The sequence below is a fragment of the Triplophysa rosa genome, linkage group LG10 (genome assembly GCF_024868665.1).
Source record: "Triplophysa rosa linkage group LG10, Trosa_1v2, whole genome shotgun sequence".
NCBI lineage: Eukaryota > Metazoa > Chordata > Actinopteri > Cypriniformes > Nemacheilidae > Triplophysa > Triplophysa rosa.
In genome coordinates this window covers 24,327,547-24,354,039 of record NC_079899.1, presented here as the reverse complement: position 1 = coordinate 24,354,039, position 26,493 = coordinate 24,327,547, and the positions used below count along the sequence as shown (strand labels likewise).

The following is a 26,493-nucleotide window of genomic DNA, read 5'->3' as shown; positions in this document are numbered from 1 at the left end:
TTAATATTTCTCTGTTAACAGTGACTGTTTTTAAGGAAACGTAACCCGCTGTCACTATGTAAATACGGAAAGATTAAAAGCAACGAATTAAAAAAGCTTTCGCAAATTTCAAATTGCTTATCAAAATATAACAACCAAATGTCAAAACGAAACTTCTTTGTGTTATCCATTGATATGTTTGTTTGTAATGTAAACGTAAAGAATGAAAAAGGATAAATGGTAAAAGCCCTTACCAACATGTCCTCTTGCTGCGACCGGTTTCCGGAAAGGCATTGTGGGAGCGACGTGACGTCAACTGCACTAGCCAATCAGCGACGTCTGGTGTTTCCCGTACCGTAACTTTGGCGCGCCGCTTTGAAAGAATGGAGTAATCGAGAAAAAACAGACGAGTTTTGTGATCATAACAATTGATCGATGTAAAACAGGTAGGGAAACGATTCGTGAGGACGTGATTTAAAGTTCTGCAGCTGATCGCTGCCGGGTAATGTTGTTTATTTATTAGATACGTGTGCGTGTTTGTGGAAGTCAGAATTTCGAGCGATAGACAGAATGACGTCTACAAAAGAGATCAAACGTAAGTAACAGTATCTATCTATCTATCTATCTATCTATCTATCTATCTATCTATCTATCTATCTATCTATCTATCTATCTATCTATCTATCTATCTATCTATCATCTATCATCTATCTATCTACCCTACCCCTATCTCGTAACGTTATATGTCTATACATATACTTCAAATACATTTTATTTTATTATGTATACGTTTAATTACATTTACATTAAAATACATTTAATATAATTAAATATAATACATATATATATAACTATAATTGTTTGATAATGTTTTAAACGTGTTCATTTTACGTTTGTAATATATGTTTAAAAAGACGTTTTAATCAATAATAAACTTATTTTTTATTCCATACAATTACTGTTCTTATGTTACCACCTTGTATGTAGTTGCATTGTTCTTATGTATGCAGAGCTGCAGAAAGCTAAAAATAAAGCCCAAAGCAGCAATAATCTGAAAGAGGAGGCCAGTCTGTGCAATCAGCTGGGAGAGGTGTTGGCTAAAACAGGTACAGCACCCCTTAATTATAGACTTGGTAGTGGGTCAGTAGTTAAAAATCTGCTCTTATAACCTAGTGACTGTCAGATCAAACCCCAAGAGATCCCATTTAATTTGTCAAACAAATCAGCCCATTACAAAAGGATTTTGTGGCCTTGCCATGTTTTTGGGATGTATTTCTTGTAGGTGACTACCGTGCAGCTATCGAAGAGCATCGCCAGGAATTAGCCCTGTCTGAGATTTTGAACGACGTCATTGGTTGTGCTGTGGCCAATAGGAAGATTGGAGAATGTTACGCAGAGCTAGGCAACATTGAGGCCGCTCTAAAGGTGTGGATGTAGATCTGTGTGAAGAATAACTCATCGGATGTAGCCGAGTCACACAGTCTCACATGTGGTTTCTCTCTTCAGCATCAGAGGCTTCATCTGAATCTGGCGCGATCCGTCAATGATGCGGCAGAGGAGCAGAGAGCCCAGGCCACCATCGGACGGACGTTCCTCTTCCTCTTTGATTCCGACCAATCACGGGAGAGCTTGCAGCATGCTGAAGAGGCCTTCAAGAAGAGTTTGGCCATCGTTGATGAGCGGTTAGAAGGTTAATAAAGAAACCGTATCCACATTAATTCACATATTAATACTGTGTCCCATAATGCAGTGTTCTTGGTCTGCCATTTCATTTAAAAAGTGATGTTAACAGAGATTATATAGAAATAAAATGGACATCTGTCTGTGCAGGTACAGTTTCGTCACGAGAGCTCAGTGAGATGAGAGCTCGTCTGCTGCTCAATCTGGGTTGCGTGTATGATGGGATGAAGGAACCACAGCGGTGCAGTGATCTTATCCGACAGAGCATCTACATCGCTGAGTAAGAAACTCCGGGCTGTACACTAGCAAACATACTTAAAAAGTATTTTTAGAAATTTCTATTATTACAAGGAAAATTGTAGTATCTGTAATTCAAAAAATGAGAGATTTTAAGTTGGTGCAAAAATAATTTGTAGCTGTTAAAACCATTTTCTTCTAGAAAGAACGACCTTATGGAGGATCTTTATCGTGCCAACTTCAACCTGGGCAGCATCCACTTCCGAAACGGGCAGCACTCGCGTGCCATGCGCTGTTTTGAGCAGTCCAAAGAATGTGCCCGAAAAACCAAGGATAAATTCAGCGAGAGCGAATGTTTCCATAGCATCGGCAAGGTAACAATCCAAACCGCATCAGTCAAGTCGTGTGTTTGAATCCCAGGCAACACTCAAAAAATAAATGCATCTGCCGAATACTTGAATGTAAATATATTTGTGTCTGGTGCTCTGTGTGTTTGTTCAGATATTACTTCATCTTGGTGATTTCGCGGCAGCTCGGCGTTCTCTGAAGAAATCTTTCTGTCTGGGCTCCCAGCAGCCTGCAGAACGAGAAGCTGTGAGGAGAGATTTTAAACACGGTGAGACAAAAACATTAAAGTCCCAGTGAAATTAAAAATGACTGCCTATTTATTTTGTGAAATATTGCAGCGTTCATTGTAAATAGTTTATCAATGTGGGTCATTTTCTTTTTAAAATTCGTGTGCCCTCACAATCTTGAGTTAAAATCTGAAATTGCACTTCCTTCCTGTAATGACTATCCATCTTAAATGTCGTATGTTAGACGGCTTGGGCGGAGCATCCGTTAACTCCTCCCCTTCAACTGTCAGTCTGTTGCCAGTTCCATTTCAAAATGCGAAGGCTGTTTTTATACATCCAATCAAATCGCAGAGAAAGACAAAAGCCCCGCCCACAATTTTTCTCCTTAAAATTTCCATTTCAAAATACGGAAGTAAAAACAATCGCAACTTCCGGTTCACGGGGACTTTAAGGTCAGATCAGATCTACAAGGTGTTAAAATTCAGTTTCAAAAGTCTAATTGAGCCCTCAAAAAGTTGGTCTTGCTTTCCCTGCGTCTTTGTTCAATTTCGTTTTGTGTTTTATCTAGCGATCCGAGGCTGTCAGCTGGAGCAGGCGGCGTCAGAAGTAAGCGAGAATTTTTCCCATGAGGCCATGGGGCTGTCCGAGCAGTTGGGTGATCTCTACTGTAAAGTGGGCTGCTATAACAAGGCTTTGGAAGCGTATCAGACACAGGTAAGAAAACGTCACGTCGTAGACCCTCAAACCTTGAACGATGAAGTCCTGACAATGTATGCGTGTGTTTAGCTGGCGTGTGCCGAGGCTTTGGATAGGCCGGCCCGCGAGTTAGCCGTGATTCACGTGTCGCTGGCGGCCACGCACACGGACCTGCGACAGCATCACAGAGCTGTGGAACATTACAGACAGGAGCTGCAGCTGAGACAGGGAAACCCTAACGAGGTGAACGCACGCAGACACTCGACGTGTTTATGTATACGGAACTGAGAGAGGTTTCTCAATGTTTCTGTTATCTTTGTGTGTTTGTGTGTCAGGAGTGCGAGACGTGGTTGAACATCGCTGTGTGTCAGGAGGAGATGGGAGACCCGATGGAGAAAACGGGTGATAGTTACACCGCGGCTCTGAGCTGCGCTGAGCGATCGGGATTAAAACAACAGGTCGGTTTCTGCCTCCCAACGTTCACATTCCACCTCCTCTTCTTTACACTGAAGTGACACTGGTTGTGTGTTCAGAGGCGGGTCTTGAGGGCGTGGCTACAGGCCCAACGGCGCTGCAGCTCCTCCCAGTGTGACGACACCGAGGCGAGGTTGCAGGAGCTGTGTGAGCGTGATGGGCGGAGTCTGGAGGAGAGCGATGATGAGGAGGAGGAGGAGATAGAGAACAGTGAACCGCTGGAGGACAGTGACATCCAGTGCTCAGACTCCGGTAATAAACGATAATGTGTCGTCTGCTGATGTTGTGACAATACTAAGATCGGTACCCTCAAAGGGATAGTTCAACTTGAAAAAAAAATCCAAGAGCAACATAATGTAATACGTTTGTTGATAGATGTTACGGATGTTTATTTTTGAATGTTTGTGTAGATGAGGATCTGGAGGGCTACGATAAGATGGTCACGGGCAAGAGAAAGACTCAGAGGGTGAGCTGACCCTCCGTGTCATTTGCTTTTTTAATTGATTGATTGATTTAATTTAATTTATTAAATATTTGTTCAGTGGACCCGGCGGAACGAAAAGGGAGAGTCTGTTCTTCACAGGGCTTGCATCGAGGGGAATTTCAAGCAGGTCCAATATCTGCTCGACCAGGTAAGCTCTGTTAAATGGTCATTCGCGTTTCATCTCTTTCGAGTGATCGGATCAGCAGGTGTGAACTCTCCTGTCTTATGTGTTTTCTGCGTTTCTGTCTCACAGGGTCATCCTGTAAACGTCAGAGATTACTGCGGCTGGACTCCTCTGCATGAGGCATGTAACTACGGTCATGAAGGTGCGGCTTGCTTTATTTTGAATTACAGTCAAGGAGTTTCATCGGAGAGCAATTTTATATATATATATATATATATATATTTAGAAGTCGTAGGTTTACTGCTGGAACGTGGTGCGAATATAAATGACCCGGGGGGTCGAGCGTGTGAGGGGGTGACGCCTCTGCATGACACACTGAACTGCGGACACTTCAGCGTAGCTCGAATACTGATACAGAGAGGGGCGTCCGTCACCGTTCGCAATGGCAAGGTCAGACCCACGCATATATTGGACATACGTCATACACGTATCCCTGATTTCGTACAAATCTGTTTCAGTTATTCTTGTTAATGCATAAGTCTCGTTTTGTGGTCTAACCATTATGATTTGAAGCCACCAGAAAACATCTCTTTGACATTTGTGTGTGTATGAATCTTGTCTGTATGTGTTGTTGCAGGGACACACGCCTTTAGACACACTGCGTCAGTGGTTTAAGACGTACAGCCGGGAGTTAGACCATGAGACGAAGCAGGAATGTTTGGAGACCGAGAAACTTCTGAAGAAGGCTTTATCCGGCGACGGTGAGAAGTTCACAGCAAGAATGATAACTATAAAGATAAATACCGTATTGTCCCGAATATAAGACAATGTTTTTTTCTTGGAAGTACATCTGAAAAAATGCGGTTGTCTTGTATACAACAATAGGTGGCGCCAAATATGTGCAAAAACGAGTTTGATCAGATCTGAAGCCACCATTCTGGTCAATTGTAGGCTTAAAAATGCTAAGTCTGTTTTTCTCTCTTAGGAAGTCTACAATAAGACGTCACTTCTATGTTGATAACATTTTGCTAGGCTACATGGTTTAATAGCCTAAACTTTAAATTGTACTACAGGTTTATTTTATGGTACGCTATAAAGTGTTTTTAAAATGATTGTTGGTACATTTTGCCGGTCTTTACCAAACTCTATTTAAACTATAAATCTACAATAAATTATGCAGTATGAATGATTTTTGGGTAAATGCATTTTCTTACGACTAAAGGCCTTTAAAAAAAACGAAATTATGTCTTGTAATCAAATCAAATTATGTCTTATGATCAGGGTCGTCTTATATTCAGGACAATAGGGTAAGTGTAAAAAAATGAACCACAACTGTAAAACTCTTGAGCTTTTTTATCAATTCATGATAAAACTTCGTCAGCCACTCAACTTAACATTATAACACAATTTATACTTTATAACACAATTTTCTGTATGAAGTTAACCATGCTGAATAAGAAAATCACATGAATGTTTTTTTTACCATTGATGGTACTCATAAAAAACTACAAAATATTTCCACACATTTATACATTTGGGTATTTTTACTCATACACAGAAATAACGAGGTACTGGAATAACGCTGAGCTCAAAACAACAGTTTAACGTAACAGTTACTAAAAATGAGTCGTCCAAAACTTCAGAAGTGTACATTTGATCGTTTTTGTCTTTTATGACTAATACTGTCCTCACAAACCAAGTTCCAGACGTAGTCACCCATCATCACTTCATCCCACCTTCCCTGTGCTACAGACATTTCTAGATTTTTCTGACAGTGACAATTGGGAAATAATTTTTTAAATAAGTGGAAAATTTTTACAGATTTTGTTTATTTGCAATATACCAATATACAGTATGGTAATTAATGATATAAGCTCAAAATTTACTTGAGCTAAATATACAGTAAAACATTGATGCTACATGAAAATAAATATCACCACAATAATGAGCACCACAGAATTGTACAAGAACTTTTAAAAGGTCCGGCGAAACAAAGGTGTGTAATGCAAAACTGTGACACTCAAGCTAAAAATAAACATATTACGTTGGTGTAAATACTAATATAGTTATTGGCATCAGAATATGTATTGTTTATTGTTTTTTCTTTATGTGGATGGGCATTAAGTCGTGAACATAATTTCGAGTTCATAAAAATTTCAAGAGCACTTTCAATAAAAACGAATTTACATTTATTCATTTAGCAGACGCTTTTATCCAGAGAGGAAATGACAAAACATTTGATTTTACATTTCATTCAAAGTTGTCTTCATGGCTCTTCATTTTTCTGTTGTAGTGTGTGTTGTGTCGGCTGCTCCGGCCCAGCGGAGCGAGCTACAGGACAGTCAGCTCTTTGATGCTGAGTGTTCAGAACCGCTGCTGCAGGAGGATGTGCCCCCCTCACCGCAGCGAAACGCCCCCCGCCCGGTGACCAGCCCCGCCCACAAAAACTCCGCCTCCAGACACAGGGGCTCTACGGGCCCAGCTCGCCGTGCACGAGGGATGGAAGCAGACGTCCTGTACGGGGTATGATATATTAAGACTGAAAAAATGTCAGGCTTTATGGTGCCATTATTATATGAGTTAAGGACCCTTTTCTCTGGTCACTTTAGATCGAAAGCAATCCGTCGGATTTTTCCGACTCGGATTGTTCGGTCAGCCCTCTGCGTCATGTTCGGTCAACCTCACGTTTCCCATCCAGCCAGTCCCCGCAGAAAGTCCCGCCCAGTCAGGAAGTGCCCTCCGTGTATGGGGTCAGAAATGCAGCGTCTCCTCTTGCGAAAGAATCGTGCAGAATTCAGTACCATAAGGTCATGCAGAACCTGGGCAGCGCCAAATCACGCCTTTTCACTCAGAGCCTATCAGAGCCGGCCTTCAGCAGCACTCCAGCGGTGTCAGCCAATAGCAGATCGGCGTTGGTCCCCGAAGACGAGTATGTGGCGGACGATTGGTTGGAGGATGACTTGGGAGATGTTCAGCCCAAGAAGAAACGGAGAGTTTCTGAGCATAATGTCACGCAGGAATCATCTTGGAGAAATCAGAATAATTTCTCTGTGTCTGCGGAAGTGCATCCGAAAGGTGTGCGACGTTGATGTGGGAGATTTTCTCATCTCTGCTAAAATCGATGTTTTTTATTCATTCAGGTTTAGTTTGTGATAATGAAAGTTTTACTTTTGTACCGGCAGTTCAGAGTTCCTCCAGCAGGGGTCTCTCTCTGAAAAAGGGAGCCGGTAAAGCTCGACAAGTGAAGATGAATCATCTGCCTGGAATGGTGATGTTGGGTAGAAGAGAGGTGAGCAGGTCACAGAGCCCCACCATGACCCAAGACCCCGACCCTGCACCTCTGTCCCATCAGCCAATGGTATTACAAATCTCGCTTTTCATTGGCTATATTTCTAATGGAACGCTAGCAAACTTATGTAATGACAAACACAGCTACTTTGTATAAATCCTTTTCAAGCATGCATCCATCACACTTACAGACACGTGAATAAGTGAATAAATTAGTAAATGTTTTGTCAGTTGGCATTACTGAATGACGTTTTATGTTGTTTTGCAAAGCCACACACAGGGCTCCTGAGCGGAGCCTCTCACCATGTGCCTGCACCAATCAGGATGAGGGTCAGAGTTCAGGACAACGTCTTCTTGATTCCGGTCCCTCACAGGTCACCTCTGGTTTTGTTTATCAGTTTGTGTTGAGTAGATTGTATATGTGTGTGTTATTCTGAGTATTGTATTATCTTTAGTGAGGGGGACTCTTGTACGGTAGCGTGGTTGTGCGAGCAGGCCGCTCAGCGTTACTATCAGAAGTGTGGATTACTGCCGCGCCTCTCCCTGCAGAAAGAGGGCGCTCTTCTCCTTCCCACAGACCCACTGCTGGCTGTGCTGCACACCAATGAAGAGGTCAGAGGAGATATTATTATTATTTTTATGCTGTAGTGTTTAAACGCTAAAATTAGTCTGGCATAATTTAATCTGAAAAAATAACATGCATATTGCTTTCTGGAATATGTAAGGTTATAAAATACATATTTCACACAAAGAAACGCAAACCATTACATTTTTTTTTTAATTCGGGTGGATGGTGACCAGTTATTAGAAAGCTCCCCCAAATCACTATATACCCCAAAACTGTAATAAAAAAACCTACAAACTTCTCTAAAGCCATATGAAATAATTGTATAGACAGTTTCAACAACATAAATAAACGTTATGTGGCCCAGACTTCCGGTAGACCTCCGAAAAGAATAAAAACTGTTGAGTGGTTGGTATTTAATTTAATACAATTAATATACAATAAAATATTAATATGAATATAAATTAAATATAAAATAAATGTATAATTTATAAACGCAGACCGGAAGTTAACTTCGGGCCAGGCGCGTGCGTCACCGGAAACTGTCTGTATAGAAATAATCAAAGATTAAAGGGAACAAAATGTAACTTTACTTGTGCACTTTAAGGGACTGTCTCTTTTGAAATATAAATGGCTTTTGACTGGTTGGCTTTAGGTTTTTGCTGAAGTTTGTTCGTGGGATTTGCCTCCGCTCCCCGAGCGCTACAGGAAAGCTTGTCAGACTCTGACAGTGGGTGAGTGACATGATTCACACTTAACATGTAAAAATACCGTGTTTAAAAAATACTTCGATTAGATGTATTATTTATCCCATAACATTGCATTGCCCTGCAACTTAAAACCCTCCAATTCCCATTCGTGGTTTTGCTAGCGTGATCATTTAAAGCTGGAATTCTTTGTGATAAAAAATATCACAAGCAATTATTATCGCATTAGTCTACACAAACTGGATTGAACTGTACAATATGTATTTTTGTCTTATTGTGAGCGCATGTTTACGTGTGTGTTTCAGAGGAGAACAAACGTGTGTCTCGCTTGTGTGAGGTTCAGGACAACGGTTCCTGCGTGAATGTGTGCGGACTGAGTTTGCCGCCCGCGTCGCTGGCTCCTCTCCTCCGAGCGTTAAAACTACAGGCCAGTCTGACCGAGCTCCGGCTCTCCGGAAACCGTCTGAACGACGACCTCCTACCCGAACTGATGTCCGCCGCGGCCACCATGCCCAAACTGCGGATTTTAGACATGTCGGCCAATCAGATCACAGGAGAGGGACTCTGTAAAGCATCAGACGCTTTCGAGGGGCGGAGTCAACATGCATTTCCTGTAATTATGTCCTTTATTTACTTTGTTGATTTATTACAGACGTCATTATTCTTTTGTTATACATTTCAAGAATATATGCATGTCATTTTTCCAAGCTGTTTGATTGGAAAAAATGCTTTTACTGGCCCAGCAGCTATGTGTTTTAATTTGGAAACTACAGTTATAGTGAAACTATCCTCTGTTCTCTCTCTGACACCCCACCCAGCGCGTCTTATAAATGACAGGGTAGCGTGTGTTACTCAGACCCGTTTTGTTTTTGCAGGTGTTGGTGGGTGGGTAAGTTAGTCAGAAGTCCTGCTGTGCTCTGGGAATCAAGATGTTCTTGTACCTGTGAAATCTTAAATATAGCTCTATGCCGATTCGGCCATCTTAAGTTGAAGTCAGTCTGTACTGGTGACCATATAAGGTATTAATCGAGGAATTAAGATGGTGTGCAAAATGATAAATGTGAGAAAACGTTTCTGTCAAATCACAAAGATTAAATCAGCATCTTGAGGTTACAGTGCAAATAAAGTGTGATGACATGAAGATAACTGATAGAAAATTGCATTAAAAGAGAACATTTATTCATCCTCATGTCATTCCAAACCTGTATGACTTTCTTTCTTCTGCAGAACACAAAGAAGATATTTTGGAGAATGTTGGTAACCAAACAACACTTGACCCCCAGTGACGTCCATTGTGTGGACACAAAACCACAGAGACATTTCTCAAATTATCTTCTTTTGTGTTCCACAGAAGAAAGAGTCACACACAGGTTTTGAATGACATGAGGGTGAACAAAGGATGACAGAATGTTCCATTTTGGGTGAACTGTCCCTTTAAGGCAAAATGTTGAATGCGCCCTCATTTGCCGGATATGGCCGGCTGTTGCTATTCTCTGACGTTGCTTGAAGAAAAATGACTTGTTTCCTCTTTTGAGTTCAATGTTGTGGTTAATTGTGTGGGTGATGTTGACCAAGTGTCAAGGTGCAAAGATGGCAGATTCACACTTTGATACTTCACACTAACTACTCAGAAGTAGCTGATCATCCCCTACAAATACTCTCATCCGTTTCCTTTTGTATCTAGTGTCTAGAGGAGTTGAATTTCAGCACGAATCCTCTGGGCGATGGGTGGGCACAAGCACTAGCGACTCTCCTGTCCGCCTGCCCCCTTCTCTCCACGCTGTCCCTGCAAGCATGCAGCCTTTCTGCACGCTTTCTCCAGCAACATCGCCTCTTATTGGCCAACGCCATGGCCAGTGAGTTCACAAAATCATTTTCAAATCAACACGACTGCATGCCTTGTTTAACACGGTTTTCTACTTGACCTCTGTTTGTTATTTTGCTAGATGTCTGGAATAGATTCTTGCAAATCAAAAACGGATACGTGATGGATTTCTTCAATAAGGGAGACATGTTAATTCTTAAATGGTTTTATTGATGGTTCTTTTGTTAATGCAGGCACTGGAAACCTGAGGTCTGTGTGTCTGTCCCACAATGCACTGGGCTCCACAGGTTTTGAGCTGGTGTTGAAGACATTGCCGCTGCAGTGTCTCACACATCTTCAGCTTTCTTCAGTCTGTAGAGGTTCATCTGATCAGCCTGCCGTGGAAATCCTCACTAAACTTCTTACACAGGTCCTCAAACACTCAATCTTTGTGTTTTTAAAGGTGTCCTGAACTGGTCGTTTTCATTATTTTATACTGTTGTATGAGGTCTACTTATGACGTTCGCGTGGTTTTTACATTCGAAAACACCCAAATCAATAAGTAATAGGCTATTTTCTAGCCGGGTTTTGAGGCCGTCTCGTTTTATGGGCGTGCCGCATTGAAGACTTGGAAGTAAACGCCCACTGCTATGATTGGATAGCAGTTAACGTAGGAAACTTAGTTGGAGGCTTCTGTGAATTTGGTTAGATATCAGGACATGTCAAGCGATCTCTAACAAAGCAATAGTGACGCATAGTACAGATATGTTTTACTCACGTAAGATTGCTGCGCCATTCCTGTCGGATCCAATATTGACTGCACAGCACTGCTTGTTTATTTTAGGCTCTCCGCAAATCCAGCGCCTTGTTCACAAAGGAATCCACGGTGAAATGACGCGAACAAATGCTCAATGTTTCACCCACGTGAGCAGAACGTACTTAAAAATCAACTTCAACCATGCATTCCTAATATCAGAATCCGAAGGAATCGCGACTGCGTTCTTCCACAACCAGGCGCTGCACAATGTTTGTTGCTTGGTCGCTCTAAATAAAAATAACAGTGAAAGAAGTCCTCACTTTGCACATATGACTGGGGGCTAGCCGCTCTCGAGAGCCCTTCGCTAAAGTGACAGGGTTGCCAGATCTTCACAGAAAAAATAAGCAAATAAAGACGAGACAAAAACAAACCTTAAAATGCTAATTGTTTATATATTTTATAAGACCAAAAATTCTTAAAATCAGCAACAGACCATTTATTAAGACCTAAGCGCCGAGGTTTTTTGATCGAAGACCAAACAACAGGCATAAAAGCGCTTATTAATAACAAACATGGCAACACAGCAAAAGAGCACTGTGTGATGTAGCCTTCCGAGCATAAACACAACACAGCGCATATCAGCGGTTTAGTTTAAACTGACGGACAAAATGAATCTTTAGCCGAAAAACATGTCGCTATGGTTACCAGTTTATCAATCATCACAAATGCGGGAGTGTGTACTATGTGTGGCTAAAGTCATTCGCGAACCAGTGGGCGGGGCTAGAGAAGTAGTCGTTGATATTTTTCTGTGGAGGTGTGTGTATAATATTGTGTTTGGGTACAGGTTGACTGCACACTCACACACTTGAGTCTGGCTGGAAACGGTCTTACGGACAACAGCATCCTTTCTCTATCCAGGTAAATCACTCATGCTCACTTGTAGCTGCGTCCCAATTCGGGGGCTGCGTCCTTTGAAGGCTGCATGCATTTTAAGACCGATTGCATCACAGCTGCGTGACTGAAGGCTGGCAAGACCATCCCAATTCGAAGGCTGCTTCAAATGCAGCCTAAAAATGTGACCTTATTTCCGCGGGTTTTTAACGATAGAGCGAGTGTGTCCTTCACAGCCTCGGCTATCCCGAAATTCATTGTGCTCCTGTAACGGCTGGAAATGTTTAAATAGTCACTCAAAGCATTAGTTAAATAAAAGTATGTAATTTGCAAAAAAGGTCCCTGTCAGTGTTTTTATATTATATATGATGTTCATTAAAGGGACAGTTCACCCAAAAATAAATATTTTGTCATCATATACTCAACCTCAAGTTGTTCCAAACCTGTATACGTTTCTTTGTTCTGCTGAACACAAAGGAAGATATTTGGAAGAATGTCAGTAACCAAACAGATCTCATCCCCCATTTACTGCCATAGTAGGGGAAATAAATACTGTGGGAGTCAATGGGGGATGAGATCTGTTTGGTCACTTGCATTCTGCCAAATATCTACAACGAACATTCATTTTTGGGTGAACTGTCCCTTTTTCATTATTGGTGCATTATTGTGTTTTACATTTCTAAGGTTGGTTAATATAATATACTATAATATATCAAATTGAAACATCTCTGCTGTGTCCCGCTGCTGTCACCTGGCAACAGGAGCAGCAGGTGAGGCAATTAGGAAATCCTATGCAAAGCTAGACAGTCTCATTTCAGTTCGCTTCGTGGACTTCTAAGGCTGCGCCCTTTAAAGATCAAGTCCTCGTTTTTAATTCCACGACCTCAGAAGGTTGCAGCCTTCGAATTGGGACTAGTGGTCAGATTTGTGAATTGCAACCAACGGCTCACTCCACCCCTCCCTTTCGAAGCACTACGGTGGCTGACACAGAACTAAGATGTCGTAACGTTTCCGCTTCTTTGCTGAAGGAGATAACGTATTTACGAAATGAGTTCTGTAGAGCAGTTTGTCCGTTCAGGGCTACTGTAGAAACAACATGAGGAATTCCATGAAAGGGGACTTGCGTTGTATATAGCTCATTCTAAGGTAATAAAAACATAACGCTTCATTATGTGAGGTCTTTTTACACCTCTGAAGACATAGTTATATATTACTGCATTTCTGTCAATAGATCCTTCAAAAAAATACACCCAGCACTTTTAATCGGGGGTTTTAGTGGTTGTTATTTGTGAACATCATGCATTGGAATGTCTAAAGTAGCCAATCAGAGTAAAGAATTCCAGAGAGACGTCCAATAAAGGCATTAATTTCTAGTTAATATATAATCTATATAAGCATGATTTTCGTATAACAAATGATTGTTTTTAGGTGTCTTCCTGTCTGTCCTTCCCTGGTATCTTTGGACCTATCAGCCAACCCCGCTGTGACCTCAGCAGGACTCCGAAGTCTCCTGGACGCCCTGGTGGAGGCCCAGCGACCTTTGACTCACCTCAATCTTCAAGGTACAGTAATAGATTGATACTTATTTTTTTATTTTCCAGCTCAGGAGCATAAAACACGTGGTGTACGCTGAGTAGTTTCAAACTCGGGGGTGATTCACCATTGTGCCCTTGATCACTTAAAAGTGAGAATAATGTGTATTTTATGTCATCATGACCACACGTTCCTCTATTTCTTGTCACGGCAGGTTGTCAGGTGTCTGGCCCCTGGGGTGATCTAAATTTGGACAACTTATCGGATCACATCCGAGACCTGCGTTTGTGTTCTCAGAGTCTAAATAAACTGGACCAGAATGCACTGCAGCACAGCTGGAGACAAAGCACGGACCCTGTGAACATCTTCTCAAGCACCTCCAAATGCATGCTGACCGTTACCGGGCCGCCACAGTAAACCTCCCGGACTGTTTTTGCCTGTTTTAGCGTTCGGCAAAATATAACGTGTGCTGTCCGCTCTGATCACACGCCGGATGTATTTATGGTAGAATATTCATCCAAAAAGTGTCTGTGAATGAAGCGTGTGTGCGTTTTTTAATGATAAGTAATTGTATATTTGTGTGAATAAGTGTCACTCGAACCCATTTTATTGTACAATTATTTCTCAAAACTCATCGCATTGAGTTTCTGTGTGAAATGGAATTGACATCTGATTGTACACGGTGTTGCGAAACTCTAACTGGTGGTTTAAAGTTACAGAAGAAACGGACCAATAAAATACTAATTCAAGCAAATTCTCTTTTCAAAAGCATTCAATCACACAAACAAAGTTTGTTGCACACATTTTATTCTCCGTTAACTGCAGAGAAAGTTTCCAGTGCCAAAAGAAAAGGCAAGTGTTTATGACATGCAAGAACGTGAATTATAATGCAACACGTCTTCACACTAGACACTATGTGTGAAGTTTATAAAACCACAATGAGCAACACCTTAAACTCGCTTTGCATTTCTTGGCACGTAAAATGTGTCATTTCTGCGTCACATTACTGAACATAACTGGAAAAATAATGACTTTCAGACAGATTTACTGAATCATTGCTGTTTTTGTACAGTACATTTAAAGGTTAGAAACTCTTCTTGCAAATGCCGACGTTCATACAGATGGTGGCTGGATTATCTGTAGTTGAAAGTTCTTCAACCAGAGTACCCACATACTGGTTCACCAAACCCTTGCATATGGATTTCAGGAACCCGATCTCATCACAGACGTTTGATAGCTTCTTTTTAATGTCATCCTGTAGGGAAGCCACAAACAAAATGAACCTTGTAGAAAATAATACGCCAGTCTAGTATTGAGCGTAAAGTATCGAACATTCTTGTATTTAACATTGTAATGTCATTTCATTCACCGACCTGAGTTGCGCCGGCGGAGATGCGTTTCTTCAGCTTTTTCATAATCCACTTACATGCCCAACACTTACCAGGAAGCTCTTGATTCGTTTTGGCCATCATCTCGCCCTAACAAGACAGAATCATCACATGCAATGAGCGATTTGAGTTCGAATCTCATGCTTACTTGTGCACTTAAAATCATTTAATGGATGTGATTGGTTTACTACAAGTACTGCTACCATATCCAGCAATTTAAAGCAAATGTACATATTTAAAAAACATATTTGTCACAGTTGATAATAAACTTTGAGATGAACTCACGGAGCTTTCTTCAATTTCAATGAGATCTTTATCCAGTGGAATTCTGTACATCTCATATTGAAAAGCGCACACTAAAAATGAAGAACACCACATGATCCCTAATGAGAGCACTAAACATGCGAGCTTAGGTGAGAACTTCAATAAAGTCAAAATAAAGAGGAAAAACCAGATTTACTCATCGTGTCATTTTAAACCTGCATGATTTTCTTTCTTCTGCAAAACACAAAAGAAGATATTTTGAAGAACGTTGATAACCAAACAACACAGACCCCCATTGACGTCCATTGTATGAACACAAAACCTCCGAGACATTTCTCAAAATATCTTTTGTGTTCCACAGAAGAAAGAGTCGCATACGGGTTTTGAATGACGAGACAATTTTTGAGTGAAGACCATCTAGAGATTAAAGATGGTCCAAACCATAGCACGGGAAGGAAAGATTAAAAGTAAATTATATCTAGTCAATGAAAGATGAGTGAAATTGTACCTGAGTGTACCAGCAGGGTAACGAGAGCGATCATGCGGAGCATCTTGCTTTGCAAACACCTCGGCCGCCCGAACACTGTGAGGCTGATAAAAGTGGTTGACTTAGCCGAGCGCGAGATCTTTTGTAGCGGAGCTCTGTTTAACACTTCAGCCAAACCACAGACATATAGTACATGCCAGATCTATGACACCCAACCTTACTATACCAAATAATTCATTGTGATATTTAAGGTATTCAAATGTAATAGAGAAATATTGTAATTCATATCAAAATGAAGTGTGTTTTGGATCACATTTATCAAATTACAATAAGTTTGTTAAACAAACGATCCCCGGTAGAAGAAAAACACATGAAACCGAATCGAATGGTTATAATGGAAACTGTAAAGTTCTTATATATCTTATAATGGTTTTAACAGTAAACAGCTGATGGCTCATAATGATATTTGAAATGAAAGCCATCATTTTTCAGCAGGGATTATTTGTAGTTTGTTTGTGTGCTTGTTGCATGTACAAGCTTTGACCAGCGGATGTTGCCACGAGTAAAGAGAGATTCATGTCAATTGTCTTGATGAAAAAGGCATTTAAAGGGCACCGTGTGAAAGGTTGAAGGAAACCTGCGAGTATTTTTAGAGTCTCTAGAACGGATGTGAAGTTAAACCAAGTGAGCGACACCATTAGCTTCAGTGCACTTTGCTTTGAACATTTTATTAACCTTTGCAGCTAATGAGAACACGAAAGCCATTGAACAAAATGACAGCATTCCTTCATGTCAAAAGCAAAATCAATGTTAAAGATGAAGTGATTTCAGTAGTCAATAAGATGATGCATTGCAAAGAACACAGCTGGGCAAAAAGGCAAAACTGGTCAATTATGAAATATACATGATTACTATATTTAACGAGAAACAATTAAACACGACTTCGTCTTATTTAATATTCTTTACGCATGATCACATTGACTCCATACACTAGCATCCTCGAACATACGTTTGACTTTTGGGGGAAATATGAATGTTTAATAGTCATCTCTGCCTAGAAAAGATATTGGTGTTTATTAGCAGATTCCAATGTGACGGCAGATAGTCGGAGCATCATCTGTGGTCGAAAGCTCTTCGATGAGAGTCCCCAAGTAGTTGGCCACGAGGTTCTTACACACAAACTGAAGGAACCCAATCCCATCACAGACCTCACGCAGCATTGTTTTAATAGCACCCTGTGAAATGTTTACAACCAGAATAAACGTTATAAAACAATTAGGCATTTTATACCATGAAAGTATTGAAAGCATGATTTCAGATGTGAAATTGTCATTGATATGAGCACACCGACCTGAGATGTGCCAACGGAGATCTGTTGTCTCAGTTTGCCCATAGCCCACTTACATGCCCAGCAAGCTCCCGGGAGCTTGTGGCCTGTTTTGGCCATGATCTCCGTCTAACAAGACAAATTCAACATTTAAACGTCACAGATAAGATCTCTGTAATATCGCAGTTATTTCTCCTAGACACAAAAAAATAAATAATAGATGCAAATGTGCACATTAGAGTTTGACAAGAGACGTCAACAAACTGAGCCCAGATTTGGCAAGTCAATATTATTGAAGATCTCAATACGACCTCAAACATTTCTCATCAAATCTTCATGGATTTTACCAATGGTTTCATTCGTTTGTTTTTACGTCTCCTAAGCAATTTGAGGAGAAATATATATGACTAAGTTGATCCTTAAATGAAACTCCATCAAATCTTTTGAGCTATAAAAAGAGCAATAAAGTCATGACGTTTCCTCCCGGGCTATCTTCAAGTACCTGGATTTGACAAAATGTCCATTATTTAGTGTATCGCTCTCGTCTGTACATTTGAAATATTGCTACACGATCACTCCTGTAAAAAGACTGAAAGCAGTCAGCGGCAGCACTGTAAAAATGAACAGACGAAAGTTGCAAATATTGTGGAGTTACGCAGCTGTCCGTGATAATAAACTCACAATGTTGTCGTCCAGTTCGTTTTCAGTCGAGTTGTCTTCGTACGCTTCCAACGGAAGAGCCCGCGCTGAGGGAACACGCCAAAATGTGAAAAATAAGATAAAAGTTGCTAGTGATTGATGCGTGAAATTTTACCTGAGGATACCAGGAGGGTGATGAGGACAATGTTTCGTAGCATCATGTTTGACACACGCTAACTGAGATGTGAAGAGACTGAAGAACTTGGTTTTAGGTTTGTCAAGATCTTTTATAGAGCTCTTTTCAACACAATCAAAAACCACAGACGGTCTTAAAGTGATAGTTCAGCACAAAATACAGTTCTTTCATCTTGAATTCACCCTGATGTTGTTCACAACCTGTATATGGCTCTTTGTAGTGTGGAAATGTCTCAGTGGTTTTGTATCCATACAATTGAAGTCAGTGGGGTTCAATGTTGTATCAAACATCTTCAGAATATCTTCTGCAGAAGAAAGAAAATCATACAGGTTTGGAATGACATGAGGGTGAGTTCATTTTTGGGCGAGCTATCCCTTTAAGGGGAATTCGTCAACCCCTATGTTAAAAAATAAAAAAACTATACTGTACTAACTAGAGCCAACTCTTATTTATTTCAGAGCTTGAGTTTTTTACATGTGTCATAGACCCCACAGTCTGAAAACGGTTCTTACACCTCAACCGCACAACATCTGACAAACAAACCAAAGACACACTTCCCAAACGCAATCTTTGTTCCACTTTAATGGCTTTAGCTATTGACGTGTCATCAAGTGTCTGCCGACCTAATTTCTCTTGAACTGAGACCCAGTTTCTTAAAACCGTCTCTGTCACACTGGGCGTGTATAAGAACTTGAATAAAGTTGACTCGTCTCGATTTGGTTGGACTGACCCAGGGACAGTTTTTAAATTACGTGGCGATACAAGAGATCAATAGAGATGCTCTGATGTTATGAGCACTCACTATTGTGAGAAAGGAAGTGTATTTTTGTGGCTGTGTTGATTTTCAACACATTCTCACTCCCGAATCGTCACATTCTCACTTTTTTGTGCGCAGCTGGGTACCCCTTCGGCATCCCAACGGGTTGTGATTTTTAGGTCGATTTCTTCATCCGACCCAAACCGGCCACAGATCTTCAGCCTCTCTGCATCTCATCTGAAGTCCACATTTCCAGATCACGCATATCAGAGTTCATCATTGAACTATATGCAAATGTATAGCAATAAGGCTTCACACGAGATGAAATATTCGATTCTTAGAAGTATCATTTAGTGTTATTCATTCAATGATGAAATGGATGTACAGTATAGCAGGGAATATTTGTGGTGGCTCAGCAAAATAACTGTGTGTGTGCGTGAGAAGTGACTTTCACACTTTCTGTTGGTCCTAAATGAGAATGCCCTGAAGGTCCTCGTGTGGTTCGGTGAGCACACACTAACAGTGAAGTTCATTAAAAATGAGCCTAGATGTCTTTTCAATAATCTAAAACAAACGAATCATGCACGAAGAAAATTTAAATGAGAACTTTTAAAAAACACAGACAATTGTTTGTTTTGTAGATATATATTTTATTGCATACATACATTATATTTAATAGGTGCTTTCATTGTAATGCATACAATGCTGTTAGTAATCTCAGAGATTGTCAAATGCTTGATCAAATGAAAGAATGAAATCCTTTAAGAATGTCGACCTATGACAAAAAACAAAACAGTTAAGACTCCCCGGTTATAATCTGAAGCAGTGAAAGAATAAACAGGCACTGGTCATGTGTTCCAGTGAAACTCACTTGCAGGCGCGTATGCTGGTGCAGATGGTCTTTGGACCATCAGTGGTGCTGAGTTCCTCAACCAAAGTGCTCACGTACTTCTGAATGAACTTCTTGCACTCGTTCTTCAAAAAGCCAATTTGATCACAGGTGGCAAACAGCTTTCTTTTAATGTCGTCCTAAGGCAAATGACACAATATTTACATGCATTTCAAGGTGTAAAAAAAGGTGTAGGTCACTGAGTGCAGCTATGACACTATTTTTTTCCTCCATTTATTCATCATTGGAGTTTGGGTTCCTCGCCACAGGGCCGTGTTGGCTTGCTCACCGGGAGACTGCATTTATTTATTTATTATAATGATCTTGCTTGGTCTATAAACACCATGCACTGTGCTGTGTTTTACCTTTCTGTGTTTTTCTGTTTTTCTTATTTGCTCCTGTAAAGCTGCTTTGGAACAATGCACATTGTGAAAAGCGCTATATAACTAAATTGAATTGAATTGAATTGAATTAAAAGGCGCATTGACTTGTAAAGCATGTCATCATCAGTGTTGGGCAAGTCACTCTGAAAAGTAATTAATTACTAGTTACTAGTAACTAGTTACACCGAACACTGGTCATCATAACCCTTACCGGTGTTGAGTTCACGGCGATCCTTTTTTTCACCTTTTTCATGACCCATTCACACGTCCAACAAAGGCCAGGCAGCTTCTGTTTTGTCATTCTGTCAGCCTGTCAAACACATCAAACATTCACAGGTGAGAGGAATCTGGAATCTCAGGTTTTGCAGAACAGATCCGAGATTGTATTTTGCATTCACGCCGTGTGCGGAGATGAACAAAAGTTTAACAAAACTTTCAGGAGAAACTAACTGGCATCTCATCGACATCTTCGGAAGACTCCACTTCACGAATCTCCCAGTGAACTGCGCAGACTGATAAAGAAAGAATAAATAAAATAAATAAAGAATAAAAAGAGATGAACCCTAATACACTGGGCCCATCTTACTGAAAGAAATTGCTGATTTTACCTGAACATATGAGGCAGGTGACGAGGAAGATGTTGCGGAGCATCTTAGATGATGAGGTGTGATCTTTCACAGTCTGATCCTCTGTGGTCTTCAGAAGCCTCTGGACCCCCTTTTTATAAGGCTTTGCATAAACCACAATGAGTCTTTCTTTCCAACCACAGACAGAAGACAATTGTAAAAAATGTGTTGAGGAATTATGAGAAATATTTAGTTACGTGTTTAATAATAAATAGAATGTTGTGGCTGAATAAAATAGTGTAATATACTAATAAATGTGGATAAAATATATTGAAAATAAATGAGCCTTTTCCTGGTGTTTACCAGAATTATTTTTCAGGTGAGTTACAATGCAGTGGTTGAAGATGATCTGCTTTATCTGTTCTTTATTCCAATTCTTCTCTGTGCAAATGTGATGTGTTTGTCAGGAGTGCAATATTTGCTCGCCATTTAGAACAATTGTGGAAAAGGTGAAAAAAAATCATAATTCCTGATACAACACAGGTGCCGCACAAATGAAATATTTTTTATTACATTTCTATATTTTATTGGAACCATTCATTTTTTCAGCAGGGATTTTTTGTAGGCTGTTTTGCTTGTGTTCTTGTTGCATTTACAGACTTTGACCAGCGGAATTGGTAACCAGAGATTCAGGTTAATGTTTCTGGCATGTGAAGGACACTGTGAAGGTTGCAGGAAAACATGCAAGTATTTTTAAGGTCTCGAGAACAACTGATGCGAAGTTAAACCAAGTAAGCAACACCCTTAGATTCAGTGCACTTTGCTTTGCAGAATTTGACTAACCTTTGCAGCTAGTGAGAATATACAAGCCATTGAACAAAATGACAGCATTGCTTCACTTCAAAAGCAAAACCGATGTTAAAGATGAAGTGATGTGTAAGTCAAGACGATACACTGCAAAGAACACAGTTCTGGAAAAAGAACAAAAATATGAAATATAAATGTTTACAATATTTAAGAAAAACACAGCTTTGCCTTATTTAATGCATGGTCATATCGAATCCGTACTTCACCAAACAATCTCATTTTTGAAATTGTTATTGATATGAGTAGACACGAGACTGAAGAACCTGGTTTTAGGTTTGTCGGGAGCTCTTTTTAACACCACAATAGTTTAGCCAAACCAACTTTTATTAACCCTCATGTGGTTCACAACCTACATATGACTCTTTGTTCTGTGGAACACAACAGAAGATATTTTGAGAAATGGTTTTGTGTCCATGCAATTGAAGTCAATGGGGTTCGATGTTGTTTGGTTTACCGATGATCTTCAGAATATCTTCGTTTGTGTTCTGCTGAGGAAAGTCATACAGGTTTGGAATGACATGAGGGTGATTTCAGTTTTGGGTGAGCTGTCTTTTTAAGGACCCCTGTGTCATGTGTCACAGACCCCATGATCTGAATGCTTTTCTAACACCTCAACCACTCAACATCTGCAAACCAATGACACGCTTAAACTTTCCGAACACCTCTACACAATCGTTTTTCCAACTTTTCAGTCACTTTAAAAGCTTTAGCTGTTGGCTTCTCAAATGTTTTTTTCTTCTCTGTGTCATCAAGGGTCTCCCGACCTTATTTCTTTTGAACTGAGACCCCAGTTTCTTCCTGTCACCTTCTCTCACGCTGGGTGTGTTTTCAGATCACTGTAGATCATAAAGCTTTACACAAGAATTACAAACTTTGGCTGATGATATATGTGGGGCTCATGGACTCTTATTATCTGGCTGACTCTTAATATATACCTTTAACCCAAAGAACATCCCAGTTTCCCAAAAAGTTCTTTGTAGTGGAAAAAGGTTCTTAAAAAGTATTATTATTAAAGAATGTCTTGGTCTGATTAAGAAAATAAAAGATAAAGTGAGATAAAAGGTGATTTACCAGATCTAATCATGTCAATATCAGCGTTAGCTTCAATAGTGGGTGGTATTTTTTCTTATTTTATGACTTCAATGTGATTTAGATATTCACATATGAATTAGAAATAGGATAAAAACACACAGATTTGCTTTGTACATATATTTTATTTCATGCATATGTTTTATACAGCATATTTTACAGTATATATGCTTTTATGTGAGTGTAACTTGGACACATTCAGAGATTGTAAAACCCCCGATCAGATGAAAGAATGAAGTCCTTCCTGGGTGGTGGTTTTGACCTTGACACCAAAATAAAGATGTGTGGCTTCTAAATGTGGTTACAGACTTGAAACATTTGCAGCGGAGATGTATTTCAGTGAAACTCACGTGCAGACGTTTAAGTTGGTGCAGATGGTGTTTGGATCGTCACTGGTGCTGATCTCTTCGACTAAAGTGCTTGAATCCTTACTAACCAAACTCTTGCACTGGGCTTTCAAAAAACCACTTTGATCACAGGCGTCAAGCAACTTGTTTTTTATTTCATCCTATGGAAAATATGGGCATTTTACACGATATACCATATATTCTATATAAAGAACCTTTCTTGTTCTATGTAAGGTGTTAAAGGCACAGTGACTGAATGTGTGAGGTACGTCATCGTGACGCTCACCGGTGTTGAGGTCGTGGAGATAGATTTTTTCACCTTTTTCACCACCCATTTACACACCCAGCAAACACCAGGCTTTCGTCCTGTCATACGGTCAGCCTGACAAATGCATCAAATGTGCACAGATAAGGAAAATCTTGAAATGAATAAAATACGTTTGTCCACAGCTGCGCATACGTTGAGTTATGGTGTACGAACAAGAGGAGTGTTGTGTTTGAATTTGTAGAACAGATGTGAGATTGTATTTTGCATTAATGCATGCATGCAAAATGATTATTTTAAACACAAAATTTTAATGAGCAGACGAAACTTACAGGCATCTCATCGACATCGTCGGAGGAGGCAACTTCACGAATCTCCCAGTGAACTGCACAGGCTGTCCAAAATAAAGAATAAAACGAATTTAAATTAGTTGACCTTCATACACTTTGAGCATCTTACTGAAAGAAAGTGCTGATTTTACCTGAGCATATGAGCAAGGTGATAAGAAAGACGTTGCGGAGCATCTTAGATGATGAGCTGTGACCTGAACAATGAAGAATCCTTCACAGTCTGATCCTCTGTGTTCTTCAGAAACCCTTGGACTCTTTCTTATAAGGCTTTGCATCAACTGCAATGAGTCTTTTTATTTCTAACCACAAACCACAGACAGATGATCTTTCGAAATACTATTGCTGGAGCAGTAATAAGAATGTAAGAGGGATGTTTTTATGGAACAACAAAATGACTAATGGTAAGTATGTGTGTGTGGACCATATGTCCCCACAAAGATAGTAATAGCAGTCACCTTCTGACCTTGTGGGGGCATTTTTTGGTCACCCTGAGAAAAACAGCTTAGAAATCGTACTGAATGATGTTTATTTGAAAATGTAAAAATGCTGAACGTTTTCTCGGATTTAGGTTTAGGTGTAGGGTTAGGCAGGGGCGCAGATGGGATTTTTTAACTCCACTCGCGCCTCTTGCCTTTTCTCTCGAGTGGTGTGTACGTGTGTGTTTCATTAGGTTGTTTTCCCCATTGACTTGGGGTGGCGTAGTCACTACTAGTTGGCCACACGTGCCAACACAACAATTTCATCACTTTCATTCATTTTTCGTGAACTGTCCCTTTAAATTCTGAGCGCAGACCAGACAAGAGCTGCGCCCTCCGGAGGTCACATTTGTCTACAGCACAGCAGCCCTGTTATTGTGCTTCCGCCTGTGTCTGCCCCCCACCCGATTCTGAACTGAAGCAGTGACGGAAAAATAATTAAGGGAGCGGCGGGCCTGTCCGACACTACTTAGGCTAATGTACATAGCGGAAACCCTGATTAATCCTCAGTTTTACCGATGTTTGTCGCCTTTCATAGGGACAGCGAGGGGGACGGATCGGGTCACTATGAATATGAGGGGGCCATGTCCCCCCGTCCCTAGTGCCATCTGCGCACCTTGGGTTAGGGGATAGAATATAGAGTTTATGCAGTATGAAAAGTCCCCCAAAAATACAGAAACCCAACATGTGTGTTTGTGTTAGAAGTGACTTGAAACACTTATTGTTGGTCCAAATACTCAGATTTCTCAGAATGTCCCATGTGGTTTGGTAAGGACTCACTACTAAAGTTAATGAAGAACTAGCTTAGTTTTCATTTCATAAATGCACACATACAGTATATTCTGAACATTATTAAAGGGCTCTTATTATTATTAGGGGGAAATAAAATACTGTTGAAAAACTTTATTGATTTAGAGCCTTGGTCTTAAATCTCAATGCGTGAAAACAACCGACAAAAGTGAAATTTAGCAGCGAGTCGGTATCATTTTAAGCTTGCATGCTGTGTGCCATTTGTGTTATATGAAAATACTTTAGTATTATTCTTTAGTATTATTTATCTTCAGATATAGCAAACTTAGGTTAATTGAAAAGAAATGACATTTGCATTAATGAAGCACAGATGATTGTTTGTTCAATAGATATATTTTATTACATGTACACGTATACATGTAGATTTAGTAAATGCTGCTAGTAATCTGTACTCATTAGGAAATTGTCAAATTCTGGATCAGATGAAGGAATGAACTTCTTTGAGAATGATGATGTTGACCTGTAACAACAATGAAAACACAGTTAAGACTAGACAACAGTAGTAAATATGACCAGTCAAAGAATGAAACATACAGTAACTTTTTGCAGATAACACCATGCAGGCAATAGATTATAAGAATTCACACCGGAAATGTTGTCTATTTTGCTGAAACTCACTTGCAGACTCCAACGTTGATGCAGATAGTTTTTGGACCATCGGTGGTGCTGAGATCCTCCACCAAAGTGCCCAAATACATATTAACAAAACTCTTGCATAAGCGTTTCAAAAAGCCAATTTTCTCACAGACGGCATAAAGATCTTGTTTAATTTCTTCCTAAGGGAAATTGCATAATTTGTACACTATTATTATGTATTTTTAAGGTGTAAAAGGTTTAACGTGAGAAGCATGACATCATGACACTTACCTGGGTTGAATTCGGGGAGATCATTTTTTTCACCTTTTTCATGACCCAAGTACACGCCCAACAAACGCCAGGCAGCTTCTGTTTTGTCATTTTGTCAGCCTGACAAACATATCAAACACGCACAAATGACAAAAATCTTGAATCTCAGGGTTTGCAGAACAGATCTGCATTAACGCCATACATGAAACTTTCAACAAACATTTCACGAGCAGGAGAAACTTACAGGCATCTCATCGACATCCTCAGAGGACTCCACTTCACGAATCTCCCAGTGAACTGCACAGACTGTAAAATAAAGAATAAAAAGAGTTAACAATAGATGATCCTTCATACACTTTGACAATCTTACTGAAAGAAAGTGTTGATATTACCTGAACATATGAGCAAAGTGACAAGAAAGACGTTGCGGAGCATCTTAGATGATGAGCTGTGACCTGAAGAATCTTTCACAGTCTGATCCTTCAGAAGCCTCTGGGCTCTTTCTTATAAGGCTTTGTATCAACCGCAATGATTCTTTCTTTCTTTCCAACCACAAACCACAGACAAAACATCACTGCTAACTTTGTTGGCCTCGTGAACACATCAGATACAAATGTATAATATAATGCAATGTAAGTCGCTTTGCATAAAAGCGTCAGCCAAATGCATAAAAATGTAAATGTGAAATGAACATGGGTACCTGTAATATGAATAATTAATATTTGTTAAAAATATATATTTTTGACTAGCCTA

General features: G+C 40.1%; 5 protein-coding genes across 5 annotated transcripts; 1 reads left to right on the top strand and 4 right to left on the bottom strand.

Moving 5' to 3' along the window:
• The first annotated feature begins 308 nt into the window (after window positions 1-308).
• Window positions 309-14,559, top strand: tonsl (tonsoku-like, DNA repair protein). Its single transcript, XM_057344794.1, has 28 exons — window positions 309-574; window positions 990-1,085; window positions 1,262-1,404; window positions 1,486-1,669; window positions 1,810-1,939; window positions 2,099-2,270; window positions 2,398-2,512; window positions 3,040-3,185; window positions 3,258-3,410; window positions 3,503-3,625; window positions 3,701-3,893; window positions 4,052-4,107; window positions 4,184-4,273; window positions 4,379-4,451; window positions 4,536-4,699; window positions 4,887-5,010; window positions 6,543-6,772; window positions 6,859-7,324; window positions 7,432-7,607; window positions 7,808-7,911; window positions 7,993-8,149; window positions 8,758-8,836; window positions 9,115-9,422; window positions 10,494-10,665; window positions 10,868-11,043; window positions 12,215-12,288; window positions 13,690-13,823; window positions 14,009-14,559. The coding sequence occupies exons 1-28, from the start codon at window positions 550-552 to the stop codon at window positions 14,209-14,211; spliced, it is 4,266 nt and encodes a 1,421-aa protein (XP_057200777.1). The 5' UTR covers window positions 309-549; the 3' UTR covers window positions 14,212-14,559.
• A 44-nt stretch (window positions 14,560-14,603) lies between these two features.
• LOC130560776 (antimicrobial peptide NK-lysin-like) lies at window positions 14,604-16,060 on the bottom strand. The gene is made up of 4 exons (XM_057344795.1): window positions 15,955-16,060; window positions 15,468-15,538; window positions 15,168-15,272; window positions 14,604-15,049 (listed from the first exon to the last, which is right to left on the bottom strand). The coding sequence occupies exons 1-4, from the start codon at window positions 15,995-15,997 to the stop codon at window positions 14,879-14,881; spliced, it is 390 nt and encodes a 129-aa protein (XP_057200778.1). The 5' UTR covers window positions 15,998-16,060; the 3' UTR covers window positions 14,604-14,878.
• A 3,470-nt stretch (window positions 16,061-19,530) lies between these two features.
• LOC130560456 (prosaposin-like) lies at window positions 19,531-20,794 on the bottom strand. The gene is made up of 5 exons (XM_057344225.1): window positions 20,733-20,794; window positions 20,575-20,636; window positions 20,336-20,434; window positions 19,724-19,881; window positions 19,531-19,627 (listed from the first exon to the last, which is right to left on the bottom strand). Exons 1-5 carry the CDS (start codon window positions 20,773-20,775, stop codon window positions 19,570-19,572), a joined length of 420 nt encoding a protein of 139 aa, XP_057200208.1. The 5' UTR covers window positions 20,776-20,794; the 3' UTR covers window positions 19,531-19,569.
• A 1,978-nt stretch (window positions 20,795-22,772) lies between these two features.
• On the bottom strand, window positions 22,773-23,853 carry LOC130560455 (prosaposin-like). Its single transcript, XM_057344224.1, has 5 exons — window positions 23,740-23,853; window positions 23,591-23,652; window positions 23,280-23,375; window positions 22,997-23,154; window positions 22,773-22,908 (listed from the first exon to the last, which is right to left on the bottom strand). The coding sequence occupies exons 1-5, from the start codon at window positions 23,780-23,782 to the stop codon at window positions 22,845-22,847; spliced, it is 423 nt and encodes a 140-aa protein (XP_057200207.1). The 5' UTR covers window positions 23,783-23,853; the 3' UTR covers window positions 22,773-22,844.
• A 1,366-nt stretch (window positions 23,854-25,219) lies between these two features.
• LOC130560454 (prosaposin-like) lies at window positions 25,220-26,203 on the bottom strand. The gene is made up of 5 exons (XM_057344223.1): window positions 26,133-26,203; window positions 25,985-26,046; window positions 25,762-25,860; window positions 25,513-25,670; window positions 25,220-25,354 (listed from the first exon to the last, which is right to left on the bottom strand). Exons 1-5 carry the CDS (start codon window positions 26,173-26,175, stop codon window positions 25,273-25,275), a joined length of 444 nt encoding a protein of 147 aa, XP_057200206.1. The 5' UTR covers window positions 26,176-26,203; the 3' UTR covers window positions 25,220-25,272.
• Between the last annotated feature and the right edge of the window lie 290 nt (window positions 26,204-26,493).

Excerpts from the sequence above, each read along its gene's own strand:
- tonsl (XM_057344794.1), top strand. The coding sequence starts at position 550 with ATGACGTCTACAAAAGAGATCAAAC. Across the intron at positions 1,086-1,261 it reads AGAGGTGTTGGCTAAAACAG|GTGACTACCGTGCAGCTATC; the intron begins GTACAGCACCCC and ends TATTTCTTGTAG. Across the intron at positions 1,405-1,485 it reads ACATTGAGGCCGCTCTAAAG|CATCAGAGGCTTCATCTGAA; the intron begins GTGTGGATGTAG and ends TTCTCTCTTCAG.
- LOC130560776 (XM_057344795.1), bottom strand. The coding sequence starts at position 15,997 with ATGCTCCGCATGATCGCTCTCGTTACCCTGCTGGTACACTCAG. Across the intron at positions 15,273-15,467 it reads TTGAAATTGAAGAAAGCTCC|GGCGAGATGATGGCCAAAAC; the intron begins GTGAGTTCATCT and ends CTGTCTTGTTAG. Across the intron at positions 15,050-15,167 it reads TCTCCGCCGGCGCAACTCAG|GATGACATTAAAAAGAAGCT; the intron begins GTCGGTGAATGA and ends GCTTCCCTACAG.
- LOC130560456 (XM_057344225.1), bottom strand. The coding sequence starts at position 20,775 with ATGCTCCGCAACATCTTCCTCGTCACCTGCCTCATATGTTCAG. Across the intron at positions 20,637-20,732 it reads CACCTGCCTCATATGTTCAG|TCTGCGCAGTTCACTGGGAG; the intron begins GTAAAATCAGCA and ends TTTCTTTATCAG. Across the intron at positions 20,435-20,574 it reads AAGATGTCGATGAGATGCCA|GCTGACAGAATGACAAAACA; the intron begins GTTAGTTTCTCC and ends TGTGTTTGACAG.
- LOC130560455 (XM_057344224.1), bottom strand. The coding sequence starts at position 23,782 with ATGCTCCGCAACGTCTTTCTTATCACCTTGCTCATATGCTCAG. Across the intron at positions 23,653-23,739 it reads CACCTTGCTCATATGCTCAG|CCTGTGCAGTTCACTGGGAG; the intron begins GTAAAATCAGCA and ends TATTTTGGACAG. Across the intron at positions 23,155-23,279 it reads TCTCCACGACCTCAACACCG|GATGAAATAAAAAACAAGTT; the intron begins GTGAGCGTCACG and ends TATTTTCCATAG.
- LOC130560454 (XM_057344223.1), bottom strand. The coding sequence starts at position 26,175 with ATGCTCCGCAACGTCTTTCTTGTCACTTTGCTCATATGTTCAG. Across the intron at positions 26,047-26,132 it reads CACTTTGCTCATATGTTCAG|TCTGTGCAGTTCACTGGGAG; the intron begins GTAATATCAACA and ends TTTATTTTACAG. Across the intron at positions 25,355-25,512 it reads ATCAACGTTGGAGTCTGCAA|GTCAACATCATCATTCTCAA; the intron begins GTGAGTTTCAGC and ends TTGTTGTTACAG.